Source organism: Clavelina lepadiformis, chromosome 4, assembly GCF_947623445.1.
Source record: "Clavelina lepadiformis chromosome 4, kaClaLepa1.1, whole genome shotgun sequence".
NCBI classification, from domain to species: domain Eukaryota; kingdom Metazoa; phylum Chordata; class Ascidiacea; order Aplousobranchia; family Clavelinidae; genus Clavelina; species Clavelina lepadiformis.
This window is the reverse complement of record NC_135243.1, coordinates 5950916-5974404: the sequence shown is the minus strand read 5'-3', so window position 1 is coordinate 5974404 and position 23489 is coordinate 5950916. Positions and strand designations below refer to the sequence as shown.

The 23489-nt window shown below is 36.3% G+C and overlaps 5 protein-coding genes across 7 annotated transcripts in view; all 5 read left to right on the top strand.

Annotated features, from left to right (window-relative positions):
- The window catches only part of LOC143451370 (uncharacterized), an 82705-nt gene that overhangs the window by 11817 nt on the left and 47399 nt on the right, over window positions 1-23489 (top strand). The gene's annotated exons all lie outside the window — the stretch shown is intronic.
- On the top strand, window positions 4846-9906 carry LOC143452886 (cytochrome P450 4F1-like). 2 transcript variants are annotated; one of them, XR_013115116.1, is made up of 11 exons: window positions 4846-6443; window positions 6711-6858; window positions 6999-7131; window positions 7213-7371; window positions 7524-7683; window positions 7836-7964; window positions 8045-8132; window positions 8325-8427; window positions 8494-8600; window positions 8798-8880; window positions 9582-9598. XR_013115116.1 is itself a non-coding variant. In XM_076954023.1 (11 exons), exons 1-11 carry the CDS (start codon window positions 6222-6224, stop codon window positions 9748-9750), a joined length of 1611 nt encoding a protein of 536 aa, XP_076810138.1. In that variant the 5' UTR covers window positions 4850-6221; the 3' UTR covers window positions 9751-9906. The 2 variants fall into 2 exon arrangements, 1 of the variants encoding a protein (XP_076810138.1); XM_076954023.1 differs by having other exon boundaries at window positions 4850-6443; window positions 8494-8710; window positions 9582-9906.
- On the top strand, window positions 11295-14823 carry LOC143452671 (uncharacterized). Of its 2 annotated transcripts, none has more exons than XM_076953724.1 (8): window positions 11295-12118; window positions 12324-12413; window positions 12961-13015; window positions 13208-13362; window positions 13421-13550; window positions 13729-13818; window positions 13924-14040; window positions 14212-14823. In XM_076953724.1, the coding sequence occupies exons 1-8, from the start codon at window positions 12083-12085 to the stop codon at window positions 14265-14267; spliced, it is 729 nt and encodes a 242-aa protein (XP_076809839.1). In that variant the 5' UTR covers window positions 11295-12082; the 3' UTR covers window positions 14268-14823. The 2 variants fall into 2 exon arrangements, with proteins under 2 accessions (XP_076809839.1, XP_076809840.1); XM_076953725.1 differs by having other exon boundaries at window positions 11296-12118; window positions 13208-13356.
- LOC143452695 (rRNA-processing protein FCF1 homolog) lies at window positions 18787-22401 on the top strand. The gene is made up of 2 exons (XM_076953748.1): window positions 18787-19100; window positions 21560-22401. Exon 2 carries the CDS (start codon window positions 21641-21643, stop codon window positions 22250-22252), a length of 612 nt encoding a protein of 203 aa, XP_076809863.1. The 5' UTR covers window positions 18787-19100; window positions 21560-21640; the 3' UTR covers window positions 22253-22401.
- On the top strand, window positions 22402-23436 carry LOC143452694 (phosphatidylinositol N-acetylglucosaminyltransferase subunit C-like). Its single transcript, XM_076953747.1, has one exon. It carries the CDS (start codon window positions 22427-22429, stop codon window positions 23294-23296), a length of 870 nt encoding a protein of 289 aa, XP_076809862.1. The 5' UTR covers window positions 22402-22426; the 3' UTR covers window positions 23297-23436.

Genomic DNA, 23489 nt, shown 5'->3' with positions numbered 1-23489 from the left:
TAGGATAGCGGCGTTAGTTAAATATTAAACGAAAAACTATTCAATGACATTGCTAACCTAACTGGCGTCACGTTCTAAAACAAATCTATACGATTATATGGCCCGCCAAATATGGGCAAGTCGTAAGCCAACCTTTTACGCTTAACTGCGTACCCAACAAGAGCCCATTTATCTTAACACTACTGAAGGGCGAAAGAATGCAATAAGAGCACAAGTGAATGACGTCACACTCGTATATCAATTTTAGGAAATATCAACAAGCCTTTAGGGCTGAAAAAGCGCATATAGTAGCGTTTGGCGTGCCCCTGTATCGGTATATTGTAATGCCTTTAAAGGCAAGTAGGCCTACATCCTTTGACGCAAAGTGTATCGGCTATTCTCAAATATAGTAAAATGAGACTTACTTGAAGTAAATTATATAATTGACGCAAATTCTTGGAAGTAATTTGACAATATACGTTGCAAGTTACCAAATAACTCAAAATTGCTGCCTAAAAATGTCTAAAGAACTATTTTGTTTAACACAAATTATATTTTGTGTTATTTATGCAAGAAAAAACCAACAAACTTTGCCCAGAAACCCGGTAACCTTTACAGAGCTTATACGCAGTTCAAAGTATACGACAAAGCTGTCAGAATTATCTAATTCTAATAAAACCAGTGCAGTCAACTTTTCTTCTCAAAAAACCACTACATTAATAAGCTGGTGTCTTCAAACCTCCAATCGGATTGCGTACAAACTATAAGCTTGTCTTGCAACGTAATATTTATGTCGTATAATCGCATTTTGCTAATGGCGTCTCAACAAACTTGGAAGAAGTTACAGTAGATCGGAAGACTGCGCTTTTACAACGTGACGTCAGGTTTACGCCCTTTTATGGCGTAATTAAAGGCCGAGTGGCCTATGGGCGTTCTTCTGAAGACCTAATGACGTAATGACCTTTCGTAAAACAACATATAACTGGTAAAAACGTAATACAATCTGTGTTTTCTGAACTTTATAAATATACAGGTTTAACCGGGCTAGCCTATGCGGTGCAGTGGTTTACGTATATTTTGCGTAGAAAAGAAGCATTTTTGGCAAAAAAGATCAGTGTGTTTGGACATGCTTGACTGATTTAGAAAAAAGAGCATTTTTCTCGCAGAGTGTGGCTAAATATAATAATAAATAAAAGCAATCTGAAAACGTTTGCGGGTTGAAGCTTAAAGATGTCTGAGGCTATTTTAGACTGCAATTGGTCAAGTATTAAATTCGAATACGTGACTTCCACACAATAATCGCTATTACTGGAACCACCTTTTGCACGCCCTTTACGTAATTAAGTTCTTTTAGGTCTAGGACTTAGGTTATAGAGATTGTGGTCGGGAAATTCTCAACCAAGTCAAGTAAAATGAATATAACTAACGGGAGCGAGTATAATTCTTGTCACTACCGCTGGTACGTTGTACCTTCAGTCTTTATAGTCATATAGTCTCTTGGCATTTGCAAGATCTCATTTTAGTTTTGCAATGTTTCAGCAGCATTCTTTAAATGCCTTTTAAAGCTTCGTTTGACAATAGACGTTAACATACAAAGCGTTAGCGCAAACTTTGCAAATTTTTCACGGCAGGCTGTTGTAACTGCAAAGGTCGAAACTTTATGTCGACGATAATAAATCTATCACGACCGGTTCACAGAAGCCTGATAGACCAATATTGCGAAAGCACACAAACACGCATGAAAGCCGGCTTCATTGTACTGCTGGAAAAGAGATCGTACCATACGCTGTGAAGCTATTCCAGACCAACATCAAAAATGTTTGTTTTTTGACTTGTTTTTATGGGGCGAGGATTGTATCCGTAGGCTGAATGTAACGAATACTTTGTAAAATCACTAAGTGCTTCGTAAATCGTATAAGATACGTGTAAAATGGCTTCTAATATGCATATATATACAATATTCCGATATACGACAACAAGGATATTAATCTTTTAGTTTTGAAGCTGATAAACAAACCAGCTTTATCGAAATCAGGATTACAATAAAAAGTATTCTGGTTGAGGGTTAAAACCGTACGTTGCCCTTAAAGTATTCCATCATTTGATAAGAATTTCATCGTTGAGTAAATATTAGCCGTTTTCATAAATCGCTTTGCTTTTGAGCTATTTTATTACCCCAAGCAATATATTGAGATCAAAGCAGTTTTCCGATCGAGTTACAGCTATATTCTACAAAACTCTCTAACACTGCCAGAACCACGCACAAATTACAAGAATTACGATAAACACACGGTGTGGCAGGAATTACATGAATGGCAGATTTTTATGTATGTAAATTACGGACAATAATGGTTCAGTACTTCTCAAATTAATCCATATTATCTTCAATTTATGCCGTAGACTTAAAGTGTAAACTTAAACTTGTCATAAAGTCTTGTTTAATAAACAACCAATTTCTCCTAAAAAAATCTAAGCTTTTGAAGAACTCTCTTTACCTTGACGTAATGGTTTCCTTTTGAAAACGTCATTTCATATGGCTGTGTTTGATTTTTTGCGACATCTAGCGTATATTTGACTCAAATTTAGTGCTATCGGTGCAGTACTTGAAACTAGGGATGGGCCGATACGAACCCAAACCCGAATAGATTCGCCGAATATCGCCTTTATGGAAGATTCGGGCGAACACGAATACCAACAATGGCGAACCCGAATACAATATTGCTTATAAATTTACTGACTTTTGTAAAAAATGATGATCTAGTTTCCCGACAAAGCTAAACTAGAGTCAGCAGTACTTACAATGAAGGTTGTTTTCTTAACGATTTTGCTTCTTCAATCGTTTTTTAACACTATATTTCGAAAGAAAGCGATTTGTTTATCGATTACGTCATTTTAGAAGCAAGACTTGACAACTTTTGGAAGAAATTTTATTGTTTGGTTCTAATACGAATAGATTCGGGATTCGTTCGTGTCGACCTTCATGATATTCGGGTTCGCACGAACCCGAATAATCTTCTTTGCGGCACATCCCTACTTGAAACCAAAGTGGACATTTAAAAGAACCAGAAATGTTTAGAAATCACCTCGTTTCTTGACAAATAACTTTGATTTTTAACTTATGACACCTTGATTGTGATCTCACAAAGGGTCTTTAACGTGTCATACTCCACATATACTCCGCTTGGTAAATGTTTGATTAACCATTTTATGTGCCTGATATTTTAACGAGTTATGAAACAAAAAAAGTTAATAAAGTTTTCTGAAAATAAATTATAAGAAAACCAAGGAAATTCAACAACACCAATTTGAGCATAATACTGTACTTGGTGCGCTGATATTATTCGCTAGACTGCTAGAGCTTTTCCCTTAAAATTTGTCGGTAAGTTTGGAGTAGACACAATATCCATATATTTTAGTAAGGCAAACAAGTTAATGTTTCTTATTTTGAACGTTACTATACAGTAGTATAGTATCCTAGTTACTTGTATTAAGCTTATTCAAAGCAAATAAGTAATACGATAATTGTTTAAATTAAATAACTCAACCGATATTTTTACAAACAAACTTGGTTTCAGTTTTAAATGAGTCAGATCACCATTTCTACAAATGTAAACTACATTCAGTTTTCTTACTTATTTTTCAATTTTCTTAGTCATCAACAACAACCCATATCAAAATACAACTTGAAGTTCAGAAATGACAAGTACGCCTCCTCCTTACAAACCGGGAGCCTACGACACAGGAGGTCAGTTTGGAACTCAGTTCAACTCCAACATTCCACCACCACCACCGCCGCCACCCGGATTCGTAGCTACCGCTGGACCAACAGTTCCCGGTGGACATTTCGTGGTAACTCAGCAGCCTTTAATCAAGCAGAAGATTCCTACCTCCATGGTGTGCCCTCACTGTAACACAAATATAGTGACTGCTTGCAAGGCTAAAGTAGGTGTCGGCACGTATGTGGTCTGTGGTATCTTGGCCGCCGTAGGTTGCTGGCTGGGCTGCTGTTTAATCCCTTTCTGCATAGACGACTGCAAAGACGTAGTGCACGATTGTCCCAGTTGTCATCGCACTTTGCACGTCAACAAGTTCTTGGATGGTTGAATATTTTTTTTCCATTGCCCTGGTTGCGATATATTCGTTTAGTAAAAAATGTTTCAGGATTTGTTTCGATTTTTAATTTTAAGCAAGCGTATACTGCTGTGAGTCTACTCCCTTGCCAGAATGTTATATCTTATTTGCAATAAACATCAAAATTATCAAAACCCTCGATAAAATATCATTGAGTTTAAACCAACCAAACAAATTCTACACCCTAAGACCTAAACTAACAATTTCAATGTTATAATGTCGATTAAATGATTTTGAACACTGTAATAAAATAAGATATCTAACGTGTCAGAACAATTTAAAAGATTGTATGCATATAGTGTTTAACCAAAAATTAAAACATAAAGCAAAGCGAAAAGATGTTGGGTATGATAAACACACAACAAAAAAGGAGGGATATGTGATGTGTTAAATTTAATCCTAATGCATAGGAAAAGGCGACAATGCTGCGTCATTGAAATAATGCTGTCAACTTACTGGTGATAACTAGCGTGATCAACTTGTCACAAAGCACAAAATGTGAAACTAGAAACAAGAATGTAAAAAATTCCTTAGCTCAAAGCAAAGAGATTTAAACATTCTTGATGACAATGTTTAAATCTCTTTGCTCAAAGTAAGTTTTTAGAGTTATTTTGTGTTTCTTTTCTCAACTTATGATCAAAATATTACCAAACTTATTTAGAAGAATAGTTTCACAAGTGGTTTTTCCCCAAGTAGGGACAAAGATTTAATATATGCAGTAGATTAATTGTTTCCAATCTTTTTCATCTTGAACGCTGAGCAACAAAACTAAATGATAAATTGTAGCCGGCTGCAGGGTTGTTCCCATGATAAGGGACGCATATATTAACAGCTTACATTATATTAATTTAACTTAAGAAGATGACTTTATTAACCTGAGAAGTGCTGTACATCTTATGAACATAGTTTAAAATGTTCAGATTTAGGGTCTAGGTTACAAGTGCCCAAAAAGATGATGTCACAATTTGAGTAGCTGGGATCTAGTATACAAAAGTATCCTGTGGTTATGCACTTGTATACTAGACTCCAGATTTAGGGTAGACCTAACCAATCTTCTTTGCTTGTTTATTGCAACCTTTCATGTGATAAATAAAATTTTAAAAAGCTGTAAATGAATTTAAATTCATTCATTGTCTCACATAGCATTTTACATTCATTTAGTCCAGTCCTTTTCAACTGTTTTAAACTCAAGGTTTAGATTAGTTCAGGATTGAAGTGCTAGACTTGCATTAGATTGCAATTGAAATGGCACTATCATTGTAATAATCCTTAAACAAGGCATTAACGACACTTAATTCAGTGGTCCTGAATCCTCACGCTAGCAATTCAAAATTTGGGCAATGCAACAGAAAACATCAAAAATACAAATAAAAAATGTGTGTATCAATTGGAACTTGAACAACAGTGAGCTAATTGGGACTTGAGAGATGAGAAATCATTTCTAAGTTTAGCTCATGCAGAGACTTTCCTCATTCCATAGTGTAGCACCTGCACGTCAGACATCTGTCAACGTCCACGCAAAACTTTTTACCTTCACGACGATTTATAATAATAAACAATGAATTGTTGCTTTGATGCATGTTGTCTCGTCTAAATTTGTGTCTTTGCACAATAATTCTTTTTCGAAAACTGTCATAATTCCCAGTTGGATAACCATTTAGATGACTAAATGTCACTTATCATATCTTGCAGTCATGTAATAGAAACGAGTCAAATTAAGAACAGTCTTTTTCAAAAGAATATATGTGTAATAGCCTCTATGTTCATGATGATGATGATGCTCAGTCTACCTCATTGGCAGTCACTGTTTGTACATAATATTGTTTCTGGCTGTGCAGCTCACTGGTTAAAAATTGTTGCTTTAACTCCTACAGAATTGCCTACCATTTCTAGAAGCTTTTACTGTCAGTGTTAGGACGTTTTTTGCTGCATCTTTGCCACAGCAGTCATTCAATGTAATGAAAAACATTTTCATATTTTAATACAACATAATCTACTAGCAGGGGTGGTAGATGCCAGGACAGTATTTCTAACCCATCCGTTATAAATCTGACGTGTATGCAATTATATGTTGTTAATGCACACACTGAACTTCAGAAGAAACTTGTTAAATGGAAACAATGCTTCAATCATCTCTTGTTTCTGCGATGATCATTTCAGGAAATGGTTTTGTTTTTTCCACCTTGGCGCTTGATATCTTTGTATTACTTGTGACGTTTTTATTCACCTGGATGGTTCTGCGGCCTGCTGCTCATTTTTACATTCATGCTACGTCGTTGGATAAAATTGCAAAGTTGGGGAAAAAGCATTGGTTTTACGGCCACATAAAGATGGTGTGTTTGTTTGTAAATTGTGTAAAATAGCTATGTCTGTTTCGGAAATTTCTTTGTTAGCTATAAATGTTTAATTATTATATACTTGTTGTTTCTTATAAAAATTTTTCTGTTTTAGTGACCACCAATTGTTATTTAGATTAAAGGTTAATAAATCAATAAATAATAATAAATGTAATGATAATAGGTTAGCGGACAACTTTTGACTGGCCACACATCATCTTGTTCAGACTAACAGTAACTTTAATTCTATTTTGTTATTTGTAGTTAGGTAGCACCACCAATGATCACTTAAAATCAATGGCCAGAATTTCCCAGTCCTTTCCAGTGATGAGCAATGTTTGGAATGGACCGATCATTTCAGTTTTAAATTTATATCATCATGATGCTGCTTTGCCTTTGCTGTCAAGTGGAGGTCATCTTTTTTATCATTATTTTTTGACAATCCTCCATAGCATTTTTTAAAATGTGTACATTTTACTTCGTGCAGTTTGGGTTTGGCTTAAAAGCATTACTTTTATGGTTTGTTTGAAAATATTTCATTTCAATTTTCAGCACCAAAAGTTGAAATTGGCTACAAATTTATTCGACCATGGATTGGGGATGGATTGCTTGTCAGCAAAGGCAAAAAATGGAAACGAAATCGCCAATTACTGACTCCCGCCTTCCACCACAAGACTTTAAAGCCGTAAGTGGTGTAACAATAACTTTTAGGTTGACTTGGATGAAGATCTTTATACGGTAAAGCCTTCTTCGATTATTTACAAAGGTATACAGCCATATTTAATGCCACTGCAAAAGTACTATTGGATAAATGGAAACATCAGATCAACACACCGCTTGAGATTCATGAACCTGTAAGCCTCATGACATTAGATACCATTCTTCAATGTGCCATGTCCTCCAAGACGGACTGTCAGCTTTCTAGGTCAGCACATTTGCACACTTCTTGTGAGATCATTAAATTTGTTGTTTTGCTTGCTATGGGTTTTACAGTACGAAAATTCTGTTTTTGTGATTGATAGCAATCTTAGTGTAACTGGCAAATTGATTGACTTTGCATGAATATTTTTCTCACAGTGGAAAACATGCCTACATAGCTGCTGTTCGAGCTCTTTCTGAAAACCTAACTAAACGATTCTTTAACCCACTGTATTTAATTGATTGGATATACAAACTAACCAGCGCTGGTAGAGCTTTTTACAGAGCAGCAGACGTTGTACATTTGGAAGCAGAAAAAGTGCGTAAATGAAGTGTCATGTTAATAAGGCTGTTGCAATTTATCTACAATTTGGTGTATTTGTTGTTGGCAATTTCATTTGCAATAATTCATTGTTTATTCTGCTTTAGAGAGTTTTTGGGAGCACATGATTGACCATATTTTTTTGGCAGATAATAGCAGATCGACGCAAAACTTTGAACAAATGTGATCATGCTGATGAAAATAAACATACATCTGAGGATTTTACCACAACGAAAAGAGCTCATCTCGATTTTCTGGACATCCTTCTGCAAACTACAGTATGCAAACGGATTTAACTAAATAATGCAAATAATTTATTGTTGACCTGTTAGTTATTTTCAAATATTATTAACTTTAGGATGAGGATGGAAAAGGACTCACTGACAAAGAGATTCGAGATGAAGTGGACACGTTTCTGTTTGAAGGCCATGACACAACAGCGAGTGGTGATCATGAAATGATTTTTTGTTAATGAATGCGTTTTTTGACATTGTTATTTGTGCGCAATTATTTAACTTATCGCAAATGTGCTAATTTCATTATTCTTAGGTAAAGGTTTTAATAAACTGTTTGACAACGAAATTTCATTGTGTAAAATTTTTTTATGAGCACATCCAAATGCTTACCATTATTGTTAGGAATAGCTTGGGCGTTGTATAACTTGGCAAAGTTTCCACGTTTTCAAGAAAAATGTCGGGAAGAAGTTTTCGATGTTTTGGGGACAAAAGAAGATATTGAATGGTAAAAATCTGATTTCAGAAAACATTTGCTTAACCACATTTTTTCCTAAGAACTACTTTTTCACAGGGACGATCTTCAAAACCTTCCCTACCTCAGTATGTTTTTGAAGGAAAGTATGCGCCTGTACCCACCTGTAACTGTACTTGGCCGAACCCTGGATAATGACATGACCTGTAAGTGTACCTTGAATGACCCTGAAACCGTGATTGTACCGAAAGACACAATCACGGTTCTCAATATCTACACACTCCACAGGAACAACAGTATTTGGCCTAACCCAAATGTAAGAATTGCGCCTAACGTGTGTTTAAAGAAACGGAGTTTGGTTAACTTTTTATGATTGTCAGTGATCTTGGTTTTGTATTTGCAGGCCTTTGATCCTGAAAGATTTTCTAAAGAAAATTGTGCAAGCCGGAACTCGCACGCGTACCTGCCATTCTCGGCCGGACAGAGGTGGGTGTGCTCTTCCAAAATACAGTATTTCATTAACTGCATCAATACTTCCGTTGTGGTATTGTTTTGGTATTTCATTAACTGCATCAATACTTCTGTTGTGGTATTGTTTTGGTATTTCATTAACTGCATCAATACTTCTGTTGTGGTATTGTTTTGGTATTTCATTAACTGCATCAATACTTCTGTTGTGGTATTGTTTTGGTATTTCATTAACTGCATCAATACTTCTGTTGTGGTATTGTTTTGGTATTTCATTAACTGCATGATTGATTCTATTTTGATAACGCTGATTTTCTACCATGTAACAAATGAATCCTGGATCACTGTTTTTGCTCCCCAAACCGTTGTTGTAGAATGTTGCAAAAATGTTATAAAATATGCCACGTCCTTTGGGTATCTTGTGTCTCGACGGCGACGCGAACAGAGAGTTGATATCGAATCATTTCTGTTTCATGTTTAACATTTACAAATTTTCACGTTCGAAGGAAAAGCCAAATATTACTTTCTTTCACAATGTCTTGAAGTATTTTTAGTTATCGTCCACATAATTTGATGTAAAAAATATTTCAGCAACACTAAATACGATGCAGTGCTTGTAATTGCATCGTGAGATATCGGATTAAAGTCTTGCAACTGTGTCCCGCATAAACTCAATATCAAGTCAAATAACCCAACAGGATCATTTTACAATTTTGCAGGAACTGCATCGGGCAAAACTTTGCCATGAATGAGATGAAGGTTGTTTTGTCTCAAATACTTCGTCGGTATCGACTGTATTTGGACGAAGAAACGCCCGAACCAATTATGGAGACGAGACTTATATTACAATCAAGAGATGGCATATTTGTTAAAATTAAACCAATTTAAAGAGTTTTAATGGAGTTTTGAAACCAAGATTCACTGTTATTAATTGTTTTTGTGTGATTTTTGAAGCCTATATATGCACCTATACATGATTGTGTGATATGCAATTACAACTATACAACGTTCGAACGCGATGGTGTTTGACAAAAAATTATGAAAGCTATGTAACATTTTCAAATCGAAAACTCGAAGATAGGAGCGTACGCTGTTTATAGACATAATTCTCTTTCAGCATAGTAGGCAAAAATGGGGCTCTATCTATAATGTCTATGGTAAGCTCTAATGTATACTGTATTACTGTCGGTTACCTAGCCTACTAGAAGCTACATGTAATAAAAATTGTTCCATCTTAAAAGGTTTTTCAAATAAGAACTTTGCAAAACAAGAACTTACATGCCTATCTGAAGGAGTGCTATGGTCAGCTGGAAAAAGTTAAGAACGCCCTTAGTCAGGAAAAAGTACTTTTTCTTGTATGTATAGTGTTCAGGTTCCTGTCAGTTTTAAAGCTAAGTATCATATAGACTTATAGAAACAGAAAGATGCGTAGGCCTACGACAACATCTAAACTTGTCAATCCTAAATGAAAGTTGAAATTGCGGTTTGTATATTTACATGTGTATTATATCATGTTGACGAAGATTTTTCTTTTTAAATTTTCCAGATTGTGAATGCCCACATTTGGAGGAAGTGTAAATAGGGGCCGATCAAATGGACGCCTATGTTATTTCATCAGAAATAAGATGGACAAGAGAAAAAAAATAAAAGATATTGGATTAAGACCATCATCGGATGGAATAAAGCCAAAACCATATTTAGTTATAGCCGACACGTACAATCGCACTTAGGTATATACATGTAAGTATATGGAAAATATACGATAAGTTATTGCTGAGATGGGATTGGTCAGGTCATTTGAAACATATGTCGATGGTGATATTACTCTGTTATTGATGAAAAACGCATTCCTCATCAAAACATCGCAAACCTAATTGAAAATGCGCAAACTCTAAAACCATATAATTAATAAAATTAAAGCTTCAACGGCATTTAATAGAACCGTTAAAAAACCTACGCTAAATGCAAAAATTAGTCGAAAATAACTTATAAAACAGCAGATATGTCGCCAATATCTGCTGAACATAAATAACTTTTTGTGCCAAAATTTGCGGAGGAATAAATTTGATTAGCTTGGGGTGCACAAAAAATATTGAATCCTGTGCTAGCGTTTCCTCAAATTTGAGAGTATTAAACCAAGCTCGATGTCTAAAAAGCAAATAAAACCTCCCCTACTGCTGTTTTTAATTTTTAAGTTAACTACTGCGAACAGTTCGTTATATGTAACCTATTTCTTTTTGTAAGATCTTATTCACAAACTTTCAATTTCCATCCATCGTTTACTTTGCAGATTACCAGAAAATATTAGTGAATTATTAGTCAGAGTTTTAGACGGCCTTCGCTTATTCGTTGGTGAATGGTGGGCGTGTTTCTGTACAACGTGATTAGGTCACGTAGTGAGACTGGGCACATTACGTTGTCAACAAGAAAGGCATTTTAGCCGACAACCAAGAAACATTATATTGCCTCATCGAAAAGTGAAAATTCTTTTGGATTGTTTGGCTGGAGTTGATTTAGAATTAAATTTTTGTTTAATTTAAGAAAGAGTTAGTTAACGTGAGCGTGGGTTAATTCAAGATCGAAATTAGACTAATGAAAGTTAAATTAATTCTTGAATAACGTTTTTATTTGAGCGCACTAGCTTTCGATCAAAGTGCAGTCGATTTGTTTAACCGAGATAAAAACGCTTTAAATATTGCAAATGTTGTATATCTACATACCAAGCCGTATATCTATACCACGCATATTTGCAAGGCTAAATGTTAGAATTGTTAGCCGCTATAGGGCAGTTTTTAAGATATTGAAGTGAAATCTTTCTATTGAAGTGAGTATCAGACCAATGCGACAAAAAGTAAACGAAGTGACAATTTTGTCGTACGATGGTCTCACAGCCTGTTGTTAAATATAGTTGGTTAGGTTAGGACGGGTAGGCTATGCAAAATGTCGATTTAAGCTACTTGGGGTGTAATTGAATTTAGAGCAGAAGGTAGATTTAGGTTAGGTTTAGGTTACTATGTTACAACTTTTGAGTTTAGTTAACGTGAAACTGTGAAAAATTCGACTCGAAAAGTAAAACACAGTTATGAAGATAATACACTTGCCCACATAATTATCGATATACTTAACTCTTTGGCGTTTTCTGTTTGATCAAAACAGCTGTTTTTGTATAACAGGTCCCGACTTCTGTTTGTGTTGATTGAACACTGCGTTTGTCTTTACGATGGCTTCTGTGAGGAACCTACTGGTATTTCGTCAGGTATACTTCTCGAATTTACAGTTAACGAAGTCATTATCATCTCGTGAGATGTATAAAAGTGTTTATAACATCACTTTATACAGTGGTTCCAGCACAGCAGAATTCACGATCAAGATTTTTTAAAAGTAGCTAATTTTGTTTATTCTGCAGATTTCGCTGTAATGCAAAAACTATAGGCTAATCTTTTTCAACAAATGTTTTTCAGTTATTCCATAAAGAAACTTCAACTTACACTTACTTGCTCGCTTGTAAGCAGACAATGAAGGCAGTCTTGATCGATCCCGTCTTGGATTGTGTATGTCTATGACATTGTAACTGTAGGCTGCTATATTATTTTGTATATGATCTTTTGAAGTCTATAGCACATGTTTGTTGTTGCGTTGACAATTAAATGTATACATACTATAGGCTACTGGACATTTGAAAATTTAAAGCTCGTTTAAAAAGTAATAACAAATTAAGTTAACTGGTGTAGAATTTACACATTTTTATTTTACCGGTTTCACTCTGGTTGGTAGCGCTGGGTAGACTATTGTCATTTACTCCGTTTTGATTTTAGGATTAGCTAGCTCGTATAATGTGAAGTGAATATATATGTGAAGTTACGATGAAAGGATAATACAGGAAGTCAATTGTGATTCACAATAAGGATTGTAGGATTGCAGTCAAAACAAGTGTAGCACAATAATGTTATCACGCTGTATGAGTTGAAAAATTTCCTTGCTAAAACAAAGTAAGAGGTCTGGTGACGGTCTGACGACGTAAGGTTTAGATCCTATGTTTGCAAAACTAGTAATTTTCAAGAGTGTTATTTTGATGTGGTCTACGGGTTCTGCTTTCAGGTTGAAAGAGATTTGAAATTGCTTCGAGAATTAGGCGTGCAACTCGTTTACGGAAGTGAGTTTTGTCCAAATCTTTGTTTGAAATCAGCCAACTACTGTATAAAGACGCGCTATTGGAAAACTATTGAAAAACTGTTATGGTGGATAAAGAAAAAATTAAGCGGGCAACAGAAATATTTCTTACTATACACGATTACTACATATTAGGCCTATATCGATTTATTTGCTAAGATTTTTCATCGTTTAGTAAACACTCATGTCCATGCTGACCACATCACGGGAACAGGAAAGCTAAAACAAGCTCTTCCTGATTGCAAGTCGGTGCTTGGAAGCAAAAGCGGTGGTCGTGCTGACATCTTTGTGGATCAAAGTGAAAGGCTAAAATTTGGCAACTTGGCAAGTGTTTGTACATCAGTCACGTGCTTGCTGTATGGGTTTGTATGTATGTTTCTTTTGACAGATGTTGGAGTGCCGAAGCACCCCTGGACACACAAACGGTTGCACAACGTTCGTACTTCACGACGGAGCAATGGCTTTCACTGGTGATGCCTTGCTCGTACGTGGTTGTGGTAGGACTGACTTTCAGCAAGGTATAGAATATAGATGCTTTAATTAACCAGCATTGGTTACGGCTGTACTCAGCTAACGCGCCATAAATTGCTCGGAATTTGATCAACGCTTCATACGAAGTAAAACAGAAACCCCTTGCTGTTCTACTTGCATCAAAAATGCTTTCACGGCATTACAGCAGCTTGTTTTATTACACAGGATCTCCATCAACCCTTTACGAGTCAGTTCATTCTCAGATTCTCTCCCTCCCGAAACATTACAAGCTCTATCCTGCGCATGACTATAAAGGTCTCTATGTTACATATGATCAGCCTATACGGTGTAATATACTTGATGAGGTTATAGTTGGAATAAACATCAAAAGTTTTATTCGGAATTTAACGTCTCTGTCAGGTTTCAGTGTAACTACTGTGGAGGAAGAGTTAGCGCACAACACCAGGCTTACAAAAAGTAAAGAAGAATTTATTAAAATAATGGACAACCTCAATCTTCCCTATCCAAAACGAATAGGTGAGACACGCAAAAATATATAATCTGTATCTCTATACATCGGAATGAAACTATTTCACAATATTTTATATACAACAAAATATGTTTGCTGTTGACTCCATCATCGAGTTGGCAAACTAGCCTATTATTCTCGGAACGTTAGTCCCTGAATCTACTTTTACCTGTATGCAGACGAGTCGCTACCGGCAAATTTGATCTGCGGGGTCACTGACCCTGTTTCATCATAATCACTCCATTGGATGTAATGTTTTCATAAGTTAGTTACATTTTTCTTCTTCTTCGCGGTACATTTGTATTAATTATTATAGTAATTGGAATTCGCAAGCCTTGCTTCGCCACTTTTTTGTTATAAGTTTCCCTTCAACGTTGAAAGATAATTTTTTTCATTCGTTCGGTACGTAAGGTTTTATGCAATCAAACCGTTGGATTTTGAAAAAGTTTGTTATTTGTTTAAAAAGTGACAACCTTGTTTGTTGTCGTCATTCGTATCACGGTATGACCTGCTATGTTGTAGTTTCACAAACTTATACATACCGGTAACATATTACTTGTACCTTTGCGCACACCAATTTTGTTCTGCAGATTCACTACAGTTGTGACTCATAATGATGTTACTTGTTCCGATTTCTGTAACCTTCATGTTGAACTTGCACTTGGGTCAGTTTATGGTTGTTCTGTTGATTGAATTGCTATGGCACGTGTTTAAAGTCAACTACAGTGATTGAATGATAACACCGTAATTCTACCCAAAGGTTCGGGAAGAAATATATCTGGCATGCAGAAGCTAATCGTTTAGCTCTAGCCGAAAGTGGAGAATCATAGACCAGGAATGTCTTACTCTTTGGGCAGTTTCAGTCATAATGGTTTATGGTAGACGCTGTTTTGCGTCTACTGCAGAAATGACGTCAGACTTAAATGATTTTGCTTGGCAACTCTGAACACGGATGACGATTGCAAAAGACATAACAACCCTATCTTACTTGAGCGATTTTTATATAACTTAGTTAATTTTTATTCGCGAATACTATGGTTAATTTTGAAGTTAATTCTTTAAGTGTGGCTGGACTTACTCATTTTTCACTTTTGGATTTATTAAAGACTGTTTTACGTCTCAATGAGTTGGTTTTCTGTTTGAATGCAATATCCCGTAAAAGCGTCTTTGGTATTCTTTACAAAGCGAAAGTCGGTGTCAGTTGGAGCGTTAAAACCCTAATGTTTTGCTTTCTCTTTTTAACTCCTAATGGACACGAGCAGTCAAATGGATAAAAAAATTCTCACTTTTTGTGTACAATTTACATTTGTTGTATTTAGCAAACAGTTATTGATTTCTTTATGTTCTCTAAACCTGAATTTATACAAGTGTGCAGGCTACAATCCTCAACATGTCGCTTCTAGAGGCGCTTGGACACACAAACATACTTGTTGCCTAATAAGCGTGACAAATTGTTGTCTTGAAACGTCTGCGAACGTCAAGTAAGTAGAGCAGCCTTTTGGAAAAACATATGTATATAGAAATTATAGCTAAGAGATACGCATGGCCTATTCATACGTAACTTGGGCAATTTATTTACTCCAGGATCCGACCAATTTTGAACCTAAATAGCCACAATTATACAAACTGACGTTGCGGACACGGCCGAAGGCGAAGTGCAAAAAATTTAAATAAACTAGTATAGATTAAAATTATGTATTTTGTGCCTAACACAGCAACATAAGAATGGCATATGCGATACTGAAAATATTCGGTTAAAACTTGATTAATATTTGCTCACAATCGAAAAGATTTTAAAATCTACAACGAACAAAAGCTGATTAATTGTTTGCTCCCAAAAGACAAATTGCATCAGATTAATTCATTTTTTTGATGACAAATACATAAAAACTTTATAAAGGAAATTTTTACAGCATTTATTAAGCGGCATATTTTTATTTAAAATTTCGTTTCCAACAGATAAAGTGGGCGGCGTAAAGTATTATTGCAGAGTTGCAAAATAGTTTTTCTATCTTCATAGTGATTGGTATTGCATATTGCCCGCGAAAATTAACATAAATTTCTAGCTTTTAAGACAAAGAATATCACTGTTTCTGCAGATAATCTATAGGTATAAAAACTAAAATGTGATATTCGGTAATTAAGTATTGGCAATATTTCGTAATTTCTCATTTTTCTAGAGTTAGTGTGACGCTATGTTAATTCACTTTTACCCAGTTTGTATCAGTAGAATGGCTGCACCACTGCCCAATCGAACATAAACTCGGATATTACGCACGTATATTAAATACAGTACTTTTATTATTCTTAGAAATCCGAATTTTGCAGTTTGACTAAACTAAATCCTTTATTTGACCAATCACGAAAACAGCAGAGGTTTTGCGGTACACTTTAGTAAGTCCTGTTTTGTATATGCTAAACATACGTTGTCAATGTTTCAAGGTTCTCAGTTCATGCAGTGCTCAGTGGCAACTTAAGGTAGGTGAAGCTAAACAAACGTAAAATTTGCTCATTTAAAATCCCAGTGTGGTGCGACGTAATCGTCACGGTGATTCCCATAAGTACATTACCATGCCCGTTTTTCACATGTCGAGCTTTTTTACCTCGGACTGTCGAACAAATAAAACAACTGGAAATTATTATGTGTTCATCTGAGGTATGCAAGTCATTTCTAGTACAACTACTAACCAGCAATTAATTACGCCTTAAGATGAGATTTATCAATATCCAGGAATAGCTGCAAAATAGCATCAACTTCACTATTCATCTTGCTGGATTTTGAATGACAGCCGCAAGCCGGCATTTAACATTGACCGATGCTACTGTTATACGTTCAGAAGCGCAGTGTACATTCACGAAACGTTACTGTAGATTCAGTTTAACAGATATTGCGACAGCAGAATAGTCCACTTAGACAAATAAATCCATTGAATATTACTCGCTTTTTTAAATTTTGCCCAAAATCTTCTCGTTATCAGCATTTCTTCAGACTAAAGTTAATTCTTAAAACACATTTCCCAGGTAAGCGAACTACGTCTACAATTACCGCTAGAGGCGCAACGTGGCCACGCACAATTTTCATCTTTCTCAGCGTGAATTAGCCTCAAACTGCTTGCGCTATCTTGTGTAGCCTAATGTATAGTCCATGACTCAACCGAATTGTAACAAAGTCTACAAGGTGTTTATACAAAGTTTAGTGAAATGGTGTTACAAAATTTATATATTATGTTTATCTTTCGCGTATTATGTCTTTATCTGGGCATTAGATAAATCAAATACACCGAGAAGTCAATGTAATAAAATGTCAACCAATAACTTTGAAGTGTTTTGAACTGGACACGCAACCCTTCTGAAAACTTATTGGATTCAGGATACAGATTAGACAAGAACCCAAAAGATCATGGTACAAGTTATAAGTTAAGCTTATATTTCAAAGTAATTATCACTGGTCAACACGGTTTTCGCGGCAGATTGTGTTTGGGTCTTTTTTTACCTAATTTGGGAGCGCTGAATTCGAATGGATTCAGCAACCAAAACTTAGCCTAAATCAATCATCAAAGTTCATGCAAATTTTTTTTTGTTTTTGTAGACCAGTGAGCTTATCGATTGCAACTAACTTCACCCCACTCTGCTGTGCATTCTGCTCTCACACAGTGAGAGTTCGAATGGTTACAAAGGAAAATGTATAATTCGGCAAAATACACTGATAGTTTTATCTTTATTATTGATAATATCTTTTAGTATATGTACTATGTAGTGTTTGTCGCGTCGCATACAAGGATTGCACACAACTAGCTTTATTAATGCTCAAGGGCTCTCTGCCCTTTAAATACGAGCATGGAATATATATGGAGATGAAGCTTGTACAAATAGAAATCATATACACAACACCATAAATATAAAGCACTACAGGTTGGGTTGCCATACGCCCGGAATTTCCCGGACATGTCCGGATTTTCGGTGTTGAAATCTGTGTCCGGGAATATTTCTAAAAAGTGCTCTAATGTCAGGAATTCTAGCATCGATAGTAAGTTATGTATTACTTGAAACAATGTACACGTCTTGTGAAAATGAAAATTTCAGCTTTTTACAGACTTCTAGTCCTATCGGCTAAATTGGTCTTATTTTAGTTAAGCGGAAAAAAGGTCACGTGGGGGTCACCAGTGTGCTAACTTGGCGTGTTGTTGGGGTTATGGACTGTTGTTAATTATTATTGCTTGATCAATTGTTCGCTAATCCGACTCCATTGGTAGCGCGTTCATTAACCTCTGATAGCCTAGTTAAGCATCACAGTATCAGGACCAAACTGTCAATGTCTTGAATAAATATTTGTTATTGCCTCTCAACGAAACGGTTACTGTTTCCAGAGTAGAGAATAAAGCTGCATTCAGTAGACTGTAAATCACAAACTGCCAAAAGTCAGACTGGCGATATTAGAACTAAAGCGTTCAGCGCTGTAGTACAAATGACTTAATTCGGAAGTAATCAAAACGGGGTCGAGTATACTAGACACGGCCAAAGTATAGTACAGCGCTTATCGTTAAAAACACGTCATAAAGCACTAATAACGTTAAAATATCATAAGATCTGCCCGAGAAGTCCGTAGGAATAGAGGCTAATTATGACAATTAGCACAGTCTAATATTAATAAAACAGAAAGTTGAAAAGCTAATGCGCCACCTTACCCCGCAGATTAGCTGGCGCCATATTCTCCCACGCGCCAATTGCTCATGTGGTTATGGTGGATGGACAATGGACATATCTTCAGCTAGATCACTTCTAGGGCTCTAAGTGTAATACGTTACATTCCCAATATTTGAATATTCTCATATAGCCTGTGACTGTATTGGTTATATACTGTACTGGCTAGCAGAATGTTTTAATTTAAAAAATTTAGGTTACCTAGAGTGGATAGGCTAGGCCTATAGCTGAGTTTTCTGTTTTTCATGAAATCGTTAATTTTTCGCCATTGACTGTGGTCTGTGGGGGAGCGAAAAATTGGTGCTAATTGCCAGCATAGTTCCTGTCTGTAAAGCATTACACATTTTAACGCGCCCTCGGATGTCAGGTTAGCAGATTTTGGCATGGGTGCACTCAAAATGCGATATACCGGTATTGTTTTTCACGAGCATGCAACAATTGAATGGTGCACCTTAGGTGCGTGTTTTTGAGCTTAGGCAAATAACTGAGAATTTATGCGCACTCAGTTTTTAGTTGATAAAGATATTAAATCAGTCAATTTCTGTGTAATTGCACACCTAGCCATCGGTATGCCAGACTGCACTCAGTACTGTTTATCTAGTGCAGGGGTCACCAAACTTTTTTCTGTGAGGACCGGATTGCTGCGAGATTAACAGCTGCGGGCCGGATGCAAATTGCGAAAAGATATACAACTACAGTGAGACCTCGTTAATCCGGACCCTGATGAACCGGAATCCCCGCTATCCAACACAAAACTGCCGGGAATGGATTTCTTCCTATGCATTTTACCCCTTTAATCCGGACACCCCGCTGTCCAACTCCGACACAAAAGTTTTGGAACAAATGTGCTAAATCAATAACAATAAAATCCGATAAACCGGATTATTAACAGTTAAGCGAAAATGATTCACTATTGTCCTAATACAGTATGTAGTTAGTTGACGAAACAATAGCCGATTATCTACGCATAATAACGTTGCGGTCTTTATTGATTCAAAAGTACAGTACTGCACAGCATTGCGCTTTGTAAAAAAATTTAGCTGTGCTATTCAGTATGCCTTCATCAGAGCCACCATCTACAGTACCGGTACATCGGTTGAGTGCGGCAATCTATTGAAGACATACTGCTGCAACTCAATCGTGCTATCAGCTTTTGATATCGCATTGCGCAAAGATTAGAAACAGGTCAAAGAAAGTTCAAGACTGCTGGTCCCGCCGGAATGCTTCGCCATGCAAGAGCGGTTGTCTAACCGATTTGCGGCCGCATGTTCGTCACTTCTGGCTTAGAGCATTCGTCTTTAATAGTTAATACGGTGGTTCTGGGGTTCGACACTGGGTCGGATCATACAAAAAATATAATTTTATTTTAGTTGCTGTCCAGCCAGAAACTCGGTACTTAGAATTGGAGTAAGGTGCATACTGCGTTTTGAACACGGTACTGCATTTGCAAGATTGATTGATTTTTTACTTTCCGATAATGCGGATACCCCGCTAAACCGACATTTTTTGACGAAACGAAGTGGTCCGGATTAACGTGGTCTCACTGTATTTAGAATCTCCATTGACAATCGCAAATAACAGCACGTGGCGGGCCGGATGAAATCAGTTCGCGGGCCGTAGTTTGGTCACCTCTGATCTAGTGCCCCACTTAAGGTGCGTTACTTTGCGCTTAATGACTTGGACGGAACTTTTGTGCAATCAATTTTCTATCGATTTAAAGATTGAATAAGTCAAACTGTTTACATTATTGTGTAATTTCGCACCTAAGTTCGCACTTCCATTGCATCTGATCATTTTTGTACACTGCACTTGTCATTTTCAATTGTTTGGAGCACCCAAAATTTTGCTGAAAACAGCCATACTCTGCAGTCCGGCCATTAAATGTGCGCTTCAAGTGCATATCAGCATTTTTGTTTGTTTGGCGCACGCAAGATCTTTTTGAAAATGGCCATATTTTGCAGTCCGGCTCGGGTCTATAGTATTGGGTGACAGATCCTTGCAGAACAGCTGAAGTCGTGGTGCACCCAGATTTGAAAGCTGGCTGCTTTTTAGTGTGAAAAATCCTTTAAGCAACAAGATGAAACAATTAGTCATTATACACGCAATTAATTGTAATCCCTTAGCAAACTTTACAATCTGGTGGTGCACCAGGTGCAAAATCATAAATGTAGGCTAGGTTAAAGCCTAAGCCTGCTATTTGGTCTCTTTTTTGGTGGTTAATGTACAATTTTTTTAAAAGCAACAATACATCTTGCTTTTTTGTTTAAAAACAAAAGAGCAAAATTTCTCATCGAAAACTGTTGTACTTTCCAGTTGTGAGCCTGAAATTAACATTCAAACGCAGCAGTCTTGAAATCTGTCTCGTCATTGCCATGCTTTTCACGATGGCTAACTTTGTTACATCAACTCCACTAGTCTACATAATGAAGTTATTTTGAAACTCAGCTATTACCAATTTGCATAAGTCCAGCAGTAAGACGCAGAAATCAATTGGGCATGCTCAGCATTCAGCTGCTTGTGTTAGGCTTTTAGTTAAACAGTTAATTTAATATAATTGGATCGGTTTGGTGAGAAATGCATGGTGCTATATTTCAAGATAAACCAGATTTGTCAAACAACTGTAACAACAAATGTTAATCTAACATAAAATTTAAACCTCACTGTATCTTAAACTGTGCGGTTTGCTAGTGAAGTAGTCACTTCAATTGTAAATGTAATTTTCTTCCCCAAAACCACAAGCAACCCAAACAGTGTCAGAGATAATAAGGTTTTCCAGATCATATTATTGACCGATTTAAACTACATTGAAACAAATTTTTTATTTAGCTTCAGGCTAAGCTTTAACCAAATCCTTGCTCGGCAAAGGTTACAAGGCTAGCATTGTTTCTGGCATGATTTTCAATCAAAATGGGCAAAGATCGAAGGACCAAGAAGTTTGCCGAAATGAAGCGGATGATAAATTTGAGAGACAAGAGAATTTCAAAAGAAAAGAGAGCAAAAAAGAAGCCTCAGAAACTAAAGAAATTTGCAGAGAAGAATGAACTGTCAAAAAAATTTTTACCACAAGAATCGTCTGCACTCTTCTTCAAATACAATGAACAGCTTGGTCCACCTTACCACGTTTTAGTCGACACGAACTTCATCAATTTTTCAATAAAAAACAAACTGGATATTGTTCCGTCTATGATGGACTGTTTGTATGCTAAGTGCACACCTTGTATTACAGACTGTGTTATGGCCGAATTAGAAAAATTAGGGCCCAAGTATAGGGTTGCTCTGCGAATTGCAAAAGATCCTCGTTTTGACAGACTGCCATGTATGCATAAAGGCACGTATGCAGATGACTGTTTGGTCCAGAGAGTGACCCAGCATAAATGTTATATTGTTGCCACATGTGACAGAGATTTGAAAAGACGAATAAGGAAAATTCCTGGTGTACCGATAATGTACCTCTCACAGCATAAATACACAATTGAAAGAATGCCAGATGCATTTGGTGCACCCAAGTCAGATCAATAATTAATTATGTTGTCAACACATGTTAAATCACTTCTCAATGTTTTTGCAAAATGTTTGTAATGTATTATATTGAATGTGTTAATATTGTAGCTTTTCAATGCTGGTATACATAACTTTTAATGTAAAATAAACTGGTTTGAACATGCTTAGCTAAATTGCAATTTATAACTTGCTATGGAAACCTCAGAAAGCAAGTTGTTAGACGACCAGCAAATAAGATGGAGGAAGATATTGTACAAAGATCAAGGAGTCCCAGATAACTATGTTCATTCATCATTTTTGCAAGAAATGAAGAAGAATATCTTTGTTCGAAAATATGACTATAAAGTCTTGGTGCGTTCGTCCGTGGTGTTGACTCAACAGCTTTGCGTTGTTCTCATTTTAGTCTTGCTCTGGTGGTACATGGGGGAAAATATTCTGTCGCCTGAGACTGTTTTGCTTGTATCCCTGGTTACAACATGCTTTGGCTATTCACTGTATTTAGGGATAAACTCTTTTCCAGTGGAAACCACTAAATTCAGACTATTTAGAGATATAAAAACTGCTGCAATGATGGTAGGTTTCACCACTTTTTTTGCACCCGTTTTAAAAACTCTTACGCATACAATCAGCACTGATACTATCTACGCTATGACTGTATTCATGTGGATCGGTCACTTGCTGTGTCATGATTACGATCCGAAAAACCAGTTTGCCTTACGATCGGTATCGTTTAATATGGCTGTTTTTGCCGCAGTATGCCTGGCATCAAGGCTGGAAACCACTATCCATACATTTGCAGTTGTAATATCTGCATTGCAGTTGTTTGGTCTGTGGCCCATACTAAGGCAGACGCTATCAGAGCATAAGCCTGTAATATTGGAGGTTTTTACTGCAGTCCTGTGTATTTTTATTTTCATTAGCCTGCAACCAATTAATATGTTGGCTTCATTTGCATTTTTAAGCGGATGTATATCAATTACTTTTGTATTTCCTTCTATTCTTATTTCTCTGCAATCGCACAAGAATAATATTCATGGGCCTTGGGATGAAGCCGTGATTTAGGAAGATTCAACATAGCAAGTCTACTTGGTTTGTGATGTAAACTTATGGGGTTGATGTTATTTATTTGTTAACTTGCAACTGCGTGTTTGTTATAACAAAGTTAAACGAACTGTCGCAAAATAAAGATTATTGGAAGCCAATGTTTTTTTTACAATATGTTAAAAAACTTCGTGTTAGCAGAGCAAAAAAATGA

Coding starts and splice junctions, on each gene's coding strand:
- LOC143452886 (XM_076954023.1), top strand. CDS start 6,222: ATGGAAACAATGCTTCAATCATCTCTTGTTTCTGCGATGATCATTTCA. Junction 8,428..8,493: donor ACAAAAGAAGATATTGAATG/GTAAAAATCTGA, acceptor ACTTTTTCACAG/GGACGATCTTCAAAACCTTC. Junction 8,711..8,797: donor GTATTTGGCCTAACCCAAAT/GTAAGAATTGCG, acceptor TTGTATTTGCAG/GCCTTTGATCCTGAAAGATT.
- LOC143452671 (XM_076953724.1), top strand. CDS start 12,083: ATGGCTTCTGTGAGGAACCTACTGGTATTTCGTCAG. Junction 13,016..13,207: donor CGTGCAACTCGTTTACGGAA/GTGAGTTTTGTC, acceptor TTCATCGTTTAG/TAAACACTCATGTCCATGCT. Junction 13,363..13,420: donor AATTTGGCAACTTGGCAAGT/GTTTGTACATCA, acceptor TTCTTTTGACAG/ATGTTGGAGTGCCGAAGCAC.
- LOC143452695 (XM_076953748.1), top strand. CDS start 21,641: ATGGGCAAAGATCGAAGGACCAAGAAGTTTGCCGAAATGAAGCGGATG.
- LOC143452694 (XM_076953747.1), top strand. CDS start 22,427: ATGGAAACCTCAGAAAGCAAGTTGTTAGACGACCAGCAAATAAGATGG.